General features: G+C 38.5%; 1 protein-coding gene across 1 annotated transcript; it reads right to left on the bottom strand.

The window, feature by feature from the left end:
* Positions 1 to 1,300: 1,300 nt before the first annotated feature.
* Positions 1,301 to 16,511, bottom strand: spopla (speckle type BTB/POZ protein like a). The gene is made up of 12 exons (XM_074659759.1): positions 16,351 to 16,511; positions 14,807 to 14,891; positions 11,319 to 11,437; positions 10,202 to 10,323; positions 9,660 to 9,811; positions 9,401 to 9,528; positions 7,355 to 7,532; positions 6,400 to 6,455; positions 6,072 to 6,194; positions 3,466 to 3,608; positions 3,312 to 3,365; positions 1,301 to 2,811 (listed from the first exon to the last, which is right to left on the bottom strand). Exons 3-12 carry the CDS (start codon positions 11,394 to 11,396, stop codon positions 2,667 to 2,669), a joined length of 1,179 nt encoding a protein of 392 aa, XP_074515860.1. The 5' UTR covers positions 11,397 to 11,437; positions 14,807 to 14,891; positions 16,351 to 16,511; the 3' UTR covers positions 1,301 to 2,666.
* Positions 16,512 to 16,740: the final 229 nt, after the last annotated feature.

Raw genomic sequence — 16,740 nt, 5'->3', positions numbered from 1 at the left:
AACAAGACATTTGAGGACGTCATCTTGGGCTTTGGGAAACACCGATCGACATTTTCTAGACCAAACAACTAATTTATTAATCAAGAAAATAATCGTTAGTTGCAGCCCTAAAGTCAAGAGACATTTATTTCAGTGCAGCAGTGTTACTTTATCAGCGGTAGATGTCAGGTTTTGCTGCGTCTCTGGATTGACAGTCAACAATCACAAATGGAAAATTAATTAGAAAGGCAAAAAAATGCTTATATTCTCCCCTTCCTGCATCAACAGACCAGAGTGATACACAGCAACAAAACATGCTGCAGTTGAAGATGTTTATGAACACTTTCTGCAAAAGCTCAGAGTCCATAAATGCTTCCTTCAGCTACAGATCACATGTACTTCACAGCTGGCTTTGACAAGATCCTGACCCTTCACTGGGTTTGTCAAAATACATCCTGGGAAATCAAGAAAACATCGTACTTAAGCAGATGAGTCTGAGGAAAGCACAGTAGTTAAGAGCATCTTAGAGTTTATCACAAAATACCTCCTGGGATGCATTGAGCACCATATTAATAATAGTGTTTCTTTAATCCATCACTTATTTATGGTGGAAATAGTGGCATCTGTAAATCAGGACACTCTACTGCAGCCTCATTTTGTTATTTGCACTCATATGACGTATAAATAAACATCAAAATTGACCAATTTCACCAAGCCCATATTTATATTAAAGCATCTACTGCCTCTTTAACAATCTCATTTCCTGCGATCCAAATGAACAAATTCTCAGTTGTGACGACGCCACCGCAGGCAGCTTCTCTTTCAAGCACAACAGTTAGCGGAGGGAAGCGAAAAGAGGGAGATAAAAGGTTGGAGAGGCGTCCTAAAGCAGAGATGGTATCGGGTCTCTTCCTAGGATCTGTGCTGAGAGGGGCGGACGAGGATCAGCAAGCTGCTGATGAAGACGTCTCTGTTCCAGCAGGAAAGAGCAGCCCCGCGTTCACTTTAATTAGAGCCTGTGCCGAGCATTGGCACATAAAACAAGAGACTTTCATGTGCTGTGAAAAAGGTTCAACGTTAAACATGTTACTATGCTAATCCAGTTTAAGCACATTTTCTTTTGATTATCACGGTGTTGTTTTCTAATCTTATAATGAAAAGAAAACCAGCGGGGAGAGAGTGGAAAACAAAAATAATCACCTCAGCCTGACACTAGTATGCATTAACACGACCATTAAAAAGAAACAGTATGGATAATAGTCGCCCTTCCTTTAACTGACATCTCGTCACATAACAACAAAAACCCTGGGCTTCTTCAGACTGCTGGAAAATGGTTTAATGGGTTAATGCAGGCATTCTTGCAGACAACAACTTCATCTTTTTTGCTTCCAAACAAAAGAAGTTTCAACATCTCAACATGACTCTGAATGATGAGTAATATCATGTAAAAACGATGCTACTCTTTTAATTTACAAAATCCTCTGAAGTGTCGGTCACACCACACTACATACGAGACGGACTGAATAAACATGACAACCCCCCCCATTCAAACACAGAATAACATTGCCAGTAGAAGTGATGCTCAGCATCCTACAAATATCCAAGCATGTTAAAGAGGAAATTTTTGCACATACTCAATTAATTTCATTCTGCACAAAAATGTCAGATAATTGCAGAAAATAAATTGTTAAAAACAAAATTGGTACTTGGACACTTTCTTTGACAATAACATGACCATGCATTAGTCTCTCCACTTTTAGTTAACCACAATATATTGAGAATATATAATATTTGCAAGTTGGCGATACTAAAGGACAGAGATTCTCAAAATTTAATCTAGAACGGTTCACAGACGTATGATCTGGAAGATGTCATTCAAATGGGAGACTGAGTAAATACTTCCAATGGTTTTATATATTAGGGCCAAAGTATAGACACTTTTTTTCCGTCTTACGCGTGTTATAAGGATTGACACTGGGTCTTCATAATGGCAGATTACAATTTCCCCCACAAATATGCAATAGAACAGACTTTCTTGTACACTGGTCTTCTGAAGATGGTTCAACTGTCATTTACATAGAAATGGTGCCATCAATATGGGGCATACACATCTTTTAAAAAGTGTAAAGAACTGACCTTGCACTGAAAGTGTTCATGCTTTTTAATGTCTAGTCACAAAACGGGCTAAACATTACAAATATATAATATTTCCCATTTAGTTAAACCTTTGTTACGTTCCTATAGAACTCCATATCAAAATGACTATTCATGGGAACTAGTGCAACCTGGAGGAGGGCCTGGTCTTTGTGACAAGGCAGGCACAGAGTAAAATAGACAAAGTACTCTGGAGCAGCTCCAGAGCAATGGCAGATATATTAAGGCCATTTTTAAAATTACAGGAAAAAAAACAGTAGCAGACAGCTTGACTTGCTACCCGGGCTGAACTGAATTCAGTTGGGGCAGCAAAGCAAGCAAGCGACACCAATTTTACCAATTTTTTCCCCCCAATCCACGGATGTCAGTCGTCCAAGTGCCAGCCTCCCCAAATCCCTGGCCAGAAAGCTCCACTCTTCTTTATTCAAGTGTGTTCAGTTTTGGTGGAAATAAAGAGTGGTACCCTCGCTAGTCCTTCCTTTGTAAACCCATGCTTCACACCTCCAGTAAAGTCCTGGGGCACAGTCAGGCGGTCAGGACTGTTTTAGACGCTTCCTGGGAAGACCAAAGGGTGGGCACTGTGCTGAAGCCAGGGCACGGAAGGCCTCGGCTACCAAGTGAGGATGGGATTGGATCATTGACTTCCAGCCTGCAGTCTCCATTATGTCTGTAGCATGACTGTAAGCACAGGCAGAATGGAGTTAACACTCGAGACATGAGAATGTGCACATTAAAAATCAATAAACATAAATGAGATCGTAATGACGAAGCAAATAAGGGGGCACTTGATATGCGAGTTGCAACGGTAAACTTGAAAAGGGCCATTAGTGCTTTTCTGTGCATGCAGGATTAGAACGTCTTCACGTGTTGAATACAACAAGTTAAGTTCAACACTTCAAGGTGTCCTATCATAACACACTACATCATCCAAAAAGAGAAAACTTCCCATGGCGACCACCTCCCTTCTTTTTTAAATTCGACAAATATTCCATTTCCAGGGTTTATCCAGGTATGAGTCTATTAATAACTTGGATACAAAGATATGGAGCTTCAAACTGAAAAGGCAAATAGCACTCTGTCTGCCTGGGCTAAAACAATGAATTCTAATGCATCTGGTTGGGGGAAGAGATAAGAGCGTGTTATTAATCTTGTGTCACATATATCAGCTAATTACATACTTGCTATTCCAGTTCTTTCCATCTTTACAGCCCAGCTGTCTCAGGACACTGCACCTATGGCAAGGAGATAAAAAGGTAAGCATTCAGGGCTGGTAAACAGAAATGGCAGCAGGAATTTATCACTGGAGGTTTTTTTTTTTTTTGCGATACTTGCCTGTTGATAAAATCTATGGCTTGTGCTTTGAGCTGCTCGGCACTGTGCAAGTCTGCTAGGATGAGGGTGTCGGCCACATTCTCCACTGAAAGGCTGTTGCACAAGGCCTCTTCACACATGACCTTTAAACGCTCCAGAGCGTACTGGGGTTGGGGGGTTGGATGAAAAGAGGGGGGGGGACACAAACGCAGTGGTTACACCCTGGATGCAAAGTGGAGCCCCGTGGTTTGAGGTTTTGTCTCAACAGTTGCAATCTAGTTTTTAATGATTATAACTCTACAAGGAACGGGAAAGAAATGACCAGAACCCAAAATGTCCAATCAGCAGGTTCCTGTAATATTAAAAAAAAACAGGAATTTCACCACACGGTGTACGTGATTTATCACTTTAGCGATGATTGGAGTGATTTTGGAGGAGGCAGTAAGGTTGTTGCTCAATATTCTGGTTCACTATTCAGTAAAAAATCATCCATCAAATTATTGATCAGTGCTATATTCATAATACAGTTAGCTTACCCTAAAAGGAGGGGAAGTCATCTGTAAACTAGGGATGTGCAAGCAAAATTACTATTCGAAAAATCACTGCGAAATAGTCGATCATTTTTCGAAAAAATATATTTTTTAAGATATGACAATAGTCGCATAAACTATTTGATTTTTTTTTAAATAATTGAATGATTATTCGAAAAATCAAAAATCATGATCCACCAGGTTAAAGAACAGCTTCTTTCCAGAAGCTATGAAACTGTTGAACTCTGTTCATGTCTTTTATATTTGTTATAGTTGATTTTTATTGCTTTTTAAATTATTATTATGTATTATTGCCTTCTTATTCCCGGACCTGAGTATTATATTTTGTTCCCTTTCATGTATCAACATGTTCTGGAATGACAATAAAACTTCCTTGATCCCTACAGTGAACTGGTGAAAGAAAATAGTAATGTTTAAAAAGGATTTGGGTGGGTTCTTCATATTACAGTCCCCCAAGAAATATTTCTCACACATATAAAGCTGCATTGATAAGAAATGCAATCTAACATGAGCTGCAAAATGGGGCTACAAAATATGTACATCCACTGGCAACATAATGACACATGGAAGAAAATAGGGCTATCAAAATTTGCATATTTGTTCTAAAAAAAACACATAGGTTCGACATATTCAAATATCTATTTTTGTGCATTACGTTCATGACACCGTGTCCTAACTGGCCGTGGTCGATGCAGCACTGCGTCGCAGGACGAGCTGAACTTTTGTCTTTTATCTATACGATACCTCCACATTTCACTGGAAAAATCTAAACAAAGTGGCAGCCGGCTGGAGAGAGATCGCCTGTAAGTTTCCTACTTGCGAATCGAATATTAATTTTCATATTCGACTATCAGTTTTTTCCATATTGTTAAAAAATGAAATCTTATTTCAGTAACATGATCATGTTTGTTACCAAGATAATGGACAGTAAATTCTCATTATTGACGCACGCCTACATATAATAGAAACCACATCAGTTACTACGTCCTCAATCATTTCTGTTAACTTGAATCAGCACTTTTCTGACAGTCTCCACAGATGTTTAATTACAAGCTTCACAAATACACAGCAGCATGTGTCGAAGAGAGCTGTATTATTGAATTCTACATTTTTCACACCCTGAATAAGCATGTTCTAATGATGGGCGGGGATGGGGGGACTGAAGCAGACTATATTTTTTATGGGTTATCAATACTGAAATTACATCACATATGATGCAGCCTAACAGCTGTGTAATTACACAACACACCACATCAGCCTTTTAGCCTCATTGACTTACATACAGTGCTGTGCTCTCCACTCACTAGAGGCTCCAAAACACTGAAGTCCAGGCTTACCGTTGGAGAAACAGTGAGGTACATGACTGTCCATGACTACATCCCACTTAATTACTAGTAGTAAGTTAGCTTCAGCATTACTGTTTCAGAGTTTAAAAGACCTGATGTTATGACTAACTTAACATAATACCACGTGGTGATACACATGTCTTAAGGCCTTTACATAATGGGGGCGTGAGGAAATACTGTAATTGTGATACTTGTATTGTCAAACGGTAGGAACAGAAGGCATAGAAAGCTCAGCTCCAAAAATTGACCTTATTCTGAAAAAAAAAAAAATACGTTGTTTATTCACGTTTTGTGAGAAAGCATTTATGACAAAAACATCATTATGTGTGAATTAATTGAAAAAAAACACAACAAAAACTGTTTTAAAATAAATGTAAAATGAAAGTGCAATATTTTTGATAAAAACTCAAATTCTCATCTCAATTATTTCGGTAGAGTTGATAGGTCTAAGTGTCATAGTGATAAAAAAAAGCTACCTGTTTATCAGAGTTGTGTCCCAAGATAATTTCAGGGTAGGGCAGTTGGCATGAGCTCAGATAAACAGCATTTATCAGGTAACATTTTTACATGGCATTTAACTTACAAACTGAAGCAATGCGTAAAATTGAATGAAAACGATCGGCCAAATAAAGCCGAAATAAAGGAAGCCTTTCTTCTGCCATCAAAAGGAAGTGGAAGGTAGATGTTTGCAAAACATATTTGCAAAAGTTTCAATTACTTGGGTACTTACTTTATCTGCAGCTGCCAGCAAATTGTCTGCCATCTTCTCCAGGTTCGGGGCCTTTCCCGTATAAATGAAGCCCATCATTTCCTTAAAGACATCCGGGTCCACGTCACTGATGTCAACACGGTTCTGCAAGGGAAGAGGTTTGTGTATGACTCAATTTGAACTTGGCAACTGGAAAATATTCCATTAAGATGACTCATTACCACCGAGTTAAAACGATGAGTGTTTAATCATGACAAATTGAGCAATGATTACTGTATACAGTATACAGGAAGAATAGCATTGTGCCATAGTAGTCAGGAAAAAGTAACATGACAAGAAGCAGCCTTACCTTTTTACTCTCCTCCATTTCATGTTCAAACATAGCATTAAAGACCGGTGACCGTGCTGTTGAAAAAAAATATATTGAACACATAAATATAATGACCAGTCGACATCTTATTAAGCATATAAGCACACCAAATCAACAGTTTGTATTAGAGCTGCAACGATTATTCGATTAGTTGTCAACTATTAAATTAATCGCCAACTATTTTGATAATTGATAAATCGGTTCGAGTAATTTTTTAAGAATTAAAAGTCAAAATGATCTGATTCCAGCTTCTTAAATGTGAATATTTTCTGGTTTCTTTACTCCACTATGACAATAAAATGAATATATTTGAGTTGTGGACAAAACAAGATATTTGAGGACGTCATCTTGGGCTTTGGAAAACACTGATCGACATTTTTTACCATTTTATAGACCAAACAACTAATCAATTAATCGAGAAAATAATCGTCTGATTAGTTGTCGATGAAAATAATTTTATTCTTTGTATTCTTTAAGACCTAAAAGGAGCTTTGATTAAACACTATGGAATACAGTTGTCTTACATAAAAAAAAACAAGCACAAAACATCAGTATTGAACTATGACAGTCTTAATATCTTGCTAAATCCGTTTAGCTGCCACTTCGTCAGCATTTCCCCCTGACCACTGCAGCTGCCACCATGTCTAATGGAGACAAGCTGGAGAGGGGAGCCAGCCTCTCAATCTCCTGGATCCTACAGTCATCTGGGTCAAGCAGGGCCAAGCAGGGGTAGAGGGGATTAGCGCCCACTGCAGAACTAGGCTGCTACAAATCAAGCCAGGAACACAGACCCACTGTAGCCTTTTGAGGTGCTTATAGCTCTCCACGAGAGGCCATTAAGAAGAGGCATAGACGTGTCTTGCTAGGGCCATTTTGGGGGGGCTTCTCTCCTGGTTGCTGCTTGCTAAAGTGCCGGGTCTGGGGACGGTCTTACCTGCTAGGATGGATTTGTGGGCTTTGAACTCCTGCCCTCCCACGTAGAGGCTGCAGTCTGTGAAGCGTGAACACTCCCACAGGTTCCCCAGGTCATCAGACAGCTGACACTCCGGTACCTTCAGCATGTTCATGTTGGACTGGCCCGAAATGTTAACCGAGTCCTGGACAACGCTTACCTGTACATGGAGAAACATCACAGAGAGAACAACGTGCTGAAGCAGTCTCGTCGAGGATAAACATCCTAACAAATCCAACCGCAAATATGTTTCGCTGCATTGGAGAACGGTCTAATTTATTTTTAATTTGCTCCTCTTAAAACATATTTTCAAGACTGAGGAACCTCTTGCTTGCAAAAACATAACCACTTGAAACCAAAATTAATTAACTTTGCTGCAACACCTAACTGATGAGGAAAGGCATTTTGTCTTTAATTTGAAAGCAATTTGTTTATCAAAGTGGCAATTTCCCTGAAATTGTTGAATCTCTGCAAGTGCCGTCTGTCTGGCACACTGTCTGGTCCTGGCCGTGTTTGGCCAAATGCATTTACATCAAAACCCATTGACACTTCATTTAACTTGTCCCTTGAAAGAACATTTTAGGAGACGTTTATCCTTCTTGACACACTGAATTCAATTATTTTGAAAACAAGCATCATTGTAAATGACTTTAAGATGGAGGAAACATTTCACTTCCTAAGTTAATGTCATTTGAAGCAAATGCCAACAATGTGTTTGTAGTTAAAATGGCACGACGGCTTACATGCAGGTGTAAACTGGTCATAACAAGAATTAAGAGACTCAAGCCTTGATTCACTTAAGGTTACACTAGGGGTATAAATGCTTCAATCCAACAGTGATGTGATTTTGATGCTTTCATCAAAGAATCAATGAAACGATTCAGTAATTTTTATGCCACATAAACACAACAGCAGCTCAGTAACACACAGGCACTGGTATGCAATGAAAATGAGGATAACCGAAGCTAAACAGAAACACCTCAAAATGGGCCAATTGTAATGGAAAAAAACCATCCTAAACCTTTTTTACACCGGAGGCGTGATGATAAACGACACGAAAAATGCGAAATACTCAACTGCAAATATTATATGTCTAGGGCTTTTATTATGAAAGGTAAGAACGGAAGGAGTGGATCTGGACTGGGCTGCCTTTGTCAAGGTTGAAAGGAGTAATAAAGTTTGCCGGTGAAACTCAACCTGTTCAGCACTATGTGAGTGGCTGATGCCTTTATTCGTGTAGTGAAAGCCAAAAAAAAAAATCAACCTCGTTGCCGCTTTCATATAATATTTGTGTTCTGTGTGAAAGTATTAATGACAAAAAATAACAGTTCGAAAAAATATATTGTAAAGTTAATTAAACGCAATAAAAAACACTGCCGGTGTGTAAAAGCCTTTATGCGAAAGAGACAGAGAGGGGAAGAGAAGGTGGACTGAACGCAATGTTTCGGTGAGGTATTAATAATAATTTGAATGTCAACGTTATGAATGAAGCTTCAAACTATTCGGTAGGCTACAGCCCTACGAGCAACACAATTTTGAATTCGACAAACGTGGAAATCGGAGCGACCAGCCTACTATCTTATTTTTTAGACCGCTTCTTCATTTAACTTATTTCAAGTTATGTCAAATGTATGCTATTATATTATTTAAAACACATGTCCGGTAGTTGTTCTATATGGCAGGAATTCTGAAATATTAACGGCCAGCATAAAACCTGGTACCAGATGGTATATTTTGTCCCCTAAACCAAAACATTATACAGAATTGAAAGTTGCTGTGCTGTGTGGACGGACGAGGAGTACGGACGAGAAGGAGAATGTGTGCCAGCCCAATCGATAATCTCCCAAAATGAGTCACCAAGTCAATAAAAAAAAGTCTCTCCTATTCACCCATCAAAAAAACATTTTTTTTAGTATCGTTGCGTACACCATTTTACACCATCATTGGAAGTAGAAGTGAGGAAAGTCTGTCAAATTATAGCATTCATAAAAAAAAGACTAATTCATTTGAAGAATAAATGATAATTACCTCACAGAACAGGGTGAGCTTGTCGTCAGGTAAGAGTCCATTGGCTTCATCAAGGAGGAAATCTCTCCTTATAAATTTTTTGAAGCCCCAGTCTTTGCCTTGGACAAATCTATATGCTCTTTGGCTTTCTGTAACGAAAAGAAAATAATAGCAAGTCTTGATATTGTGTTTTTGTTTGAGAAATTAATAAAAGTGGAAGTATTAAAGGAACACATAATACAGAGTATAACAATATGTGGTTCTGATTGCTTGTACTCACCCATCGCTTTTGTCTCCTCTCTTTTAGCGTTCAGCAAAGAAAACTTGAACTTTGCTCTGACTTCACTTTTTGGACAACTAACAAGAAGTAAATACAGTGACAGATAATCTTTGCTTTCATCATCAAGTCCCTTTGGATTGACTCGCAGACACCTGGCAAGAAAATCAGACAACGCAGCACATCAGTAACATTACAAACTAGAACGAAGACAGTCTTAACTGCTTTTAGCACCTTTTGTCAGAACACAAGACTGTGACGAGCCTTCAGGGGTGATTCTCTCTCGCTTTGAGAGACTGTAATTATCACTTGTGTGCAGAGTTCCCACAGTAAAACAAAACATGCAGACTTTTTAATGACAGTCATGTTTGTGTTTTGGAAAATACAAGAACGTGAAACTGGATGAGATAAAATTGGATAAATGCAAAAAGCTAAGCATGACTGTGATTTTCCAAAAGTCTGAACTGAAACAATTATTCATAAACTATAAAAAAAACCTGCAAACAAACACATTAAGAGGGAGGGGGTTTAGCTTGAGTACTAACCATTTCATCTTGTCATTAGGGCCAGAGGAGAAGGTGGAGCTCTTCAACACCTCCCCCATTTCTTCTCTGCAAAAACTAAAGTTGTTTATGGTCCACATGTACGAAAACTTCACAACTTTGACCTTGGAAGAAAAAACATGAAGAACGATCAGACCAAAGCTCTTTGTGTTGTTTTTTTTTTCATTTTTGAAATACAGTAACAAATAATTGAGGAATTGTATGGCTTTGCATGACAGTTCAGATACTGTAGCCCAATAGGTATTTTTTGGGGGGGGGCTGTCCACCCTAGATTACAGTAATTTGAATTATACAGATAGCTTTTTGACAGAAGACATTTTCAAATATCACAGTAGGAAAAACAGACATGTAAATAATAAAATTAATGATAGGTGAATTCCATGTAGCTGCTTTAGTTTCTGGGTCCTGGTATTGTGCATGCTGGAACTGATGCTGCGTTCCATTTACCTCGGAAATCAGAAGTCAGAGCTGGGAATGACGCCACAGCCGAGTTGAAGGCGTTCCAGTAAAATTAAGTCGGAAAACTTTTGGGGTTTGCTCCAGCCAGGTTAACCATTGTTATTAATACCAGTTCATAATAACGCATTAGGTCAGTATTTTGCGCACAAAACACCGTAGCAACGTGTCCACAGATAGAAATTGGACAGTACTGTGTGTACGACTGATTTAATGAGACACAAATTAGATAGAAGTGCTAATAAACAGTATATTACTACAGCTTTTTTACTGTTGATGGGCGGAGCAGGCATCTCGGATTTTGAGGTTTGTGAGGTTCGTCCGACTTTCCGAGTCAGAAATCCAACTTCAGGGGGCGTTCCAGTTGAACTTTCCAACTCGGAAATTTAGACTTCCCAGTTCAAATGGAACGCAGCATGAGCCAATGTTAATGTTATTATTACCACCTGTGCTTTTCCTACCATGAGATGTCAAATTGTCTGCTGCAAAAAATGCTCACTAACATAGAGAGGAAAATAAAAAAGCTGGGAATTAAATATCAGTACAGTAGCGTGACATAATTTGAAATTATTAAGCTAAAACATGATCAATTCTATCACCTTTGTGTATTGAATATGATTCAAGAGTTTAGTTATGCTCATACCTGTGTGTAACACCAGCTTTCTGCCACAGGTCCACTTGACATCTCCCCAGGAGGAGGAGGGGTGGGAACCCGTGACATCACTGGCTTCGGGGTACCACTCACTTTCTGTCCTTAAAGCACTAATCATTCCAAGAAAACAATAAGTAACGTTAATTTAAACAGCATAAATTACACATATGGAATAAATTCCCCTTTTAAACTGTTTGGTCAGAATAAGCCTGACAAAAAAAATAATCAAGATGGTAAAATACTTCACATGATTTGAATCTGCTTGTATTCTAATTGCTACCAAATGTGATGCAAAAATAGCCTCACTGTATCCTGCAGTCTGGTGCTTCGATGACACCTGACACCCAATTTCTGAAATTAGTTTAACTATTGGACAATAGGACAACAACACACATTCTTTCTACTGCAGGTTTTAGTATGTGCATTGATTCATATTGCAAATGCATCCATGCTACATAGTAAATTGTATGTTCTGGGATTATGTAAAAACAAGTGCCTCCTTAAATGTAGAATGGACTAACGACACAGCTTCTGCCATCTCACAGTCCCTGACTATGTGGCCACATAAATGCCCATCATCCTCACATCTTAAGCAAAGCTATTCTCAACCAACCAAAATAACCAATAAAATGACGGCATTCGCATATTGCAGACATGGGTGTGTTTGGGCAGTCGGGGTTGTTAAAAAAAGCCAACAACCGATTACTGCAGCCAACTTTTCATGTCCTCAAAGGCAAAAAGATGTGCATTGCTAGGATAAAACAATAGTCAGGTGCCCATATAAACATTGAAAAAGGTCTTGCTTCTATAATCATTGCTCCAGTTCATCCTGGCCATTAAATGATCCCCTCTTAACGCACTTCCAGTGTAAGTGATGGAGGACAAAATCCACAGTCCTTTCATACAGTGAGCAATTGTTGAGCTGCAGTGGAAAAACAGGGAATTTGTGTACCAAGGAGACTTTAACTTTGGAAGATACACACTTGATTTGTATATATCAAGACAGCTCCTCATATTAAGCTTCAGATAATCTGTGGAGTATATTTTTATATAGAACCAGGACTGCAGATTTTGTCCCCCATAATCTACATTGAAACACAGAAGAAAGGGTTCTCTTCATGGCCAGTATGAAAAGGAGGAATAATTACAGCAAGTAAAACCTGTTTGAATGTTCACATGGGCACTTGACTATTGTTTTAAGACAGACTTAAAAAATGGTGAACCTATTCTTTTATTTCCAATAACTTTGCAAACACCTAAGAATAAGGGAGTTGAAGACACATCATTCAAATCAATTGGCTGTTCCGTTAAATTTGAAACGTTTGAATGGCCATCAAAAATGAACCGCACAAGAGTGTGACGGAAACGCTTTCCGAGAGTGAAACTAGCTAGATGAATGTTCAGACAGACCAACCATCCTCAGGTCCTACCGCTAGTGTTTCGTTAAAAACAAATAATTTTTTCGCTGGAACAATGCCATTATTTTGTAGTAAAATATAAGCTACTCTTTACATAAAAGTATACTCGAAGGGTATTTGCTCTCTAGTAAATTCCACAGGGAGGTTGTTAATACTTATAAAATATTGCATACCTGATATGCATATAAAACAGGTAAAAAAACAGGACTTTAAAATAAGTAACAACAATGTGATGGTTGCATGTTGACAGAAAATCAACTTGGCACAAATTTGGACAGCTGTCGATCACAGTGGTGTTGCTAAATGAATGTATACTTGAGCTTGAAGTGTGATTTTCAAATGATGGGGCACCCTGTAACCAATCACAAGCTAACAATGACACCTGGTTACACTTTGTCTTTAGTTCCCACTTGTGTGTTCATGTGCAAAGATTTTAAACTGATTCATTTTGTTATTGAGCAGAGGAAGTAGGACACAAATGGATTGTTATCTGGGCAGTTTGACTGGAAACACACTGTGGAAAAACAACTTCTCATGTCACACTGTTGACATGGTGAGGTGAATTTGGTAGGTACTAAACAGTGCTGTTCGGTCACCCCTGTATAGGCCTAACGGTCAGTTACAGGCTAGGCTATGGCAAGTAACTAAACCTGTGCGGATAATGGTGATTAAAGCAAATGCAACATGTTGTTTTAGTCATATAACAGCCATTTTTCATGTGGAAACGTGCCAATTTCATTTAATTTAAACAGCCCAACTATTAAGCCAGCAGCACACCAAAGCCAACAAAAAAACTGCCATGTTCACACAGGCACATGTTTGCTATAGCAGAATCACATTTGCAAGTCTTTAATGTTCCATCCTCACTTGACACTAAGGGGACACATTCCCTTTAAGAAAGTCAGCACATTTCATTTCATCTTTCTCACAAAGTGAAGTTCCTATCAAAGCCTATACACCCCTGTCATCCCTCTGATCAAGCCATCTCAGAGTAAGGGATTTCCAATTATTCTCAATAGGCATAAACTTGGTCCAGACTTTTTTGGACAGCTGTCAAATGAGGATAGAAGCATAAACCTACAAACGTAAGACAATCAGGTCTTTACTTCCAATTTATACTTTACACCGATTTTCAACATATTGTACACAGAGGCATGGCCTGATGCAACAATCACAAAAAGAGTGGTTCCATTGCAAGAAGACAAATGCAGAGAAGAGACAACACTGTACTGCTCTTCCACCATCTCTCTTCCCCAGAGTTCACTTTCTTTCTGTGCGACTATCCCGCCATGTGATTTACAACATACACTGCAGGAACCCTAGCTTCCCAGAGTAAAACTCAACTCGCATGTGATATGACTTGTTTTGTGTGTGTGTATTCACTGGGACAGCTTTTCTCCTTTGTTTACATAAAACAAATCTCTTTCATTCCTATTTAAGATTCTGTTTGAGGCTATAAATATTGAAATTTTTGGATAATGTGCACTTATGACCATGTTAGCAGGGACTATAAAAGGGCATTTTACGTCGTTGCTTTGTAAATCACATGAAGTATCATTGACAGAATAGAGGAACAGACCTCAAGCCAAGTGATTATAGTCAGTATACAGATATTTGGTGGGAGGCTGTGACTCAGAGAGTAGAGCAGGTCGTCCACCAAGCGGAAGGTCGGTGGTTTGATCCCCGGCTGCTCCGGGTCACATGTCGATGTGTTCTTGAGCAAGACACTTAACCCCAAATTGCTTCCAAAGGCATAGCCATCGGTGTGTGAATGAGTATTTAGATTAGATCCTGATGGGCAAGGTTGGCACCTTAGCAGCCCCCGCCATCAGTGCATGAACGTGTGTGTGTGAATGCTGACATGTAGTGTAAAGAGCTTTGAGTGGTCGGAAGACTAGAAAAGCGCTATATAAATGCAAGTCCATTTACCATTTGCTTGCAAGTTAAACAACTTGTTTTGCAGCACACTGCAGCAAATTGAACCACTTTTAGCTTTAATGGTAACTATGACAACTGAATCATGCAGCATCAGCAAGGAAATGTAGGAAATCTCCTCATCACCTCTTGAATGGTTGAAATGTACAAAGATGCAGTTTTTTCCTAAGTTATCACAGGATCCTTCATGGCCCCATCTTCATGTTCCACTCTAGGAAGAAAAGAAAAAAAAAAACACATACATTAGGGCATAGAAAATTTATCTGATCAACCAGAGGTAAAAGCAATTCAAGATAGCCACTGAAAGCATATAGCAAATAAAGCCACAGTTCTCACAATAAACCAGGGGTATAAATTAGACAATAAAGTGACACCACTACAGCTTTCAAACCAATCAAAAACGCCACGTTATTAAAAAAGTGTGGGTTATGATAGCTCCCATTGCTAGTGTATAGGCCTTAGGCATGTTCAATTAATGTTTTATCCTATAGTCTAGCATGCCACTGACTGTCCAGGCCTATAAGCTAGTATGTTATTAATTCACCTGCACAACTTTTGTTTGGCTAACACATTAGCATTAGGAACCCTCGCCTTTAATAACACAACAACTAATGATGCTATCCTGAAGAGAGGCATCTAGCCAGCTAGCCTAGTTTGCACAATCTTAGCATTAAGTTGAGAGTTAAATGATCGCATCTTTAATTAGCTTAACCTATGATGCTATTCGAGGATGTCAGCAACTAGATGTGACTAAACCTTTAATACAAAAACATGGAAATCACTAGAAAGCAACAGCTAAAGTGTCAACACTCGTTTCCAAAACCATCATCAACTAATGATGCTATTCTGAAGAGAGGCATCTAGTTTGCACAATCTTAGCATTAAGTTGAGTTAAATGATCACATCTTTAATTAGCTTAACCTATATGCTATTTGAGATGTGACTAAACCTTAATACAAAACATGGAAATCACTAGAAAGCAACAGCTCAATATTATCAGCTAAAGTGTCAACACTAATGTCCAAAACCATCATCAATTCATGCTTTTACTTCACCAGACTTGTCATTTAACTAGTTTAGCTACACAAGAATTGACATTTGAATAAAAAGGAACAATTAAATTAATACAAAACATGGAAATCATTAGAAAGAAACAGCTCAGCAGCTAAAGTGTCAACACTAATGTCCAAAACCATCATCAACTCACCATTTTCACTTCACCACTTGTCGTCCTTTTAGATAGTTTAGCAATCAAATAATGTCATTTAAAGAAAAAGGAACAAGTAAATCCCCTTAATCTGTCAATACTGTGTGTGTTTAGCTAACATAAGCTAACATTAATGATAGCTAGATTAATGTTAACTTAACCGCAAATGCAGCTGCTCAGCTAGCATAGCACAACACATGATAACAATACAATCTGTCCACATGTTACTGGTCTGATTCACAATAATAACATTTACTAAACAAACTAGCTGCACGTTAAAAAGGTAATATGCTTGTTTAGACGCCGGTGTAACACAAAGGGCCTGTGACAGAGGATGCTAACGTAGCTAACCTCTCACTGGTGGGAAAACAACAGCAGGCTAACTAGCAGCTAGCTCTCTGAAGCTAATGCCTCTCACTGACTGGCTCACTAAAAGTTATAAAACACCTGGTTGTCGTCGTACCTTTCAATTTCATACTTCCATATATATCGAGTAACGCATGTAGGTTTTGTGTCACAGTCGCTCCTTTCACCCTCCTCCGTTACTTTAGACTGTTTTTCACTCAGTCTGTCTTCACAAGGTTTCTTTGTCTAGTTTATATCTTCTGTGCTAGCTTACAGTCTGGCTGGTTAGCTTCACAGGCTAGGAGGAATATATAGAGGTACTGCGCATGCGCAACATAACATCCTGCTTCATCTTCATGTTTATCTTGGGTCCCCTGATGCAGAAGAAAATCAAAGTAAAAGTAAAAATTAAAATTGAAAAAAAAAAATTAAGAAAGAAAAATGTAAAAAATTGAAATACATATAAAAATAACAAAATTAAATGAAATTTAAAAAAAATTTAAAAAAA

The sequence above is a fragment of the Sebastes fasciatus genome, chromosome 14, assembly GCF_043250625.1.
Source record: "Sebastes fasciatus isolate fSebFas1 chromosome 14, fSebFas1.pri, whole genome shotgun sequence".
Lineage (NCBI taxonomy): Eukaryota > Metazoa > Chordata > Actinopteri > Perciformes > Sebastidae > Sebastes > Sebastes fasciatus.
The sequence above is the reverse complement of the archived record's forward strand: the minus strand, read 5'-3'. Positions and strand labels throughout refer to the sequence as shown.

Bases quoted from the DNA above. Each gene is read 5' to 3' on its own strand.
- spopla (XM_074659759.1), bottom strand. From the start codon at position 11,396: ATGTCACGGGTTCCCACCCCTCCTCCTCCTGGGGAGATGTCAAGTGGA. The intron at 9,812-10,201 runs GTTAGTACTCAA...TTTTCTTGCCAG, and splicing joins CCTAATGACAAGATGAAATG to GTGTCTGCGAGTCAATCCAA. The intron at 9,529-9,659 runs GTGAGTACAAGC...TTTTCGTTACAG, and splicing joins AGAGGAGACAAAAGCGATGG to AAAGCCAAAGAGCATATAGA.